This window comes from Penaeus monodon, chromosome 27, assembly GCF_015228065.2.
Source record: "Penaeus monodon isolate SGIC_2016 chromosome 27, NSTDA_Pmon_1, whole genome shotgun sequence".
NCBI classification, from domain to species: Eukaryota; Metazoa; Arthropoda; class Malacostraca; order Decapoda; family Penaeidae; genus Penaeus; species Penaeus monodon.
In genome coordinates, this window is record NC_051412.1 from 15,679,232 (window position 1) to 15,679,584 (window position 353).

The 353-nt window shown below is 50.4% G+C and overlaps 1 protein-coding gene across 1 annotated transcript in view; it reads right to left on the minus strand.

Annotated features, from left to right (window-relative positions):
• Window positions 1-353, minus strand: part of LOC119590620 (flocculation protein FLO11-like) — a gene marked incomplete at its 5' end in the record, with an annotated part of 30,565 nt that overhangs the window by 13,733 nt on the left and 16,479 nt on the right. Inside the window, 1 exon segment of the mRNA XM_037939298.1 lies at window positions 123-256. Within this exon segment, the coding sequence (XP_037795226.1) occupies window positions 123-256 (134 nt within the window).

Consider the following 353-nt stretch of genomic DNA (forward strand, 5'->3'; position numbering starts at 1 on the left):
ACTCGATACAGAAAAAAACACACATCAAGAGAGCCTCCAACAGCATCCTCACTCTCCAAACACGGATCACACAATGAACCCCAAATCCCCGTGACTCAAGATGACCTCATCCGGAAACTCACTCTTTGACTGGGATGATTCCGGCGCTCTTGACCTTCAGAACAACGGAGGACTTGCCCTGAACCATCGCCGTGACCTCGTGGTGCACAGCTCGCTCCACGCTCAGGTTGTTAACACGCAGAAGCTGGTCGCCGGCCTTCAGGAGGAAGAGACAAAGGAGTCGGGTTTAATTTGGGGGTGCGTGGTGCTTGTCTGCACACACAAATGTAAACATGCAATTTTTTTTCTTTGTT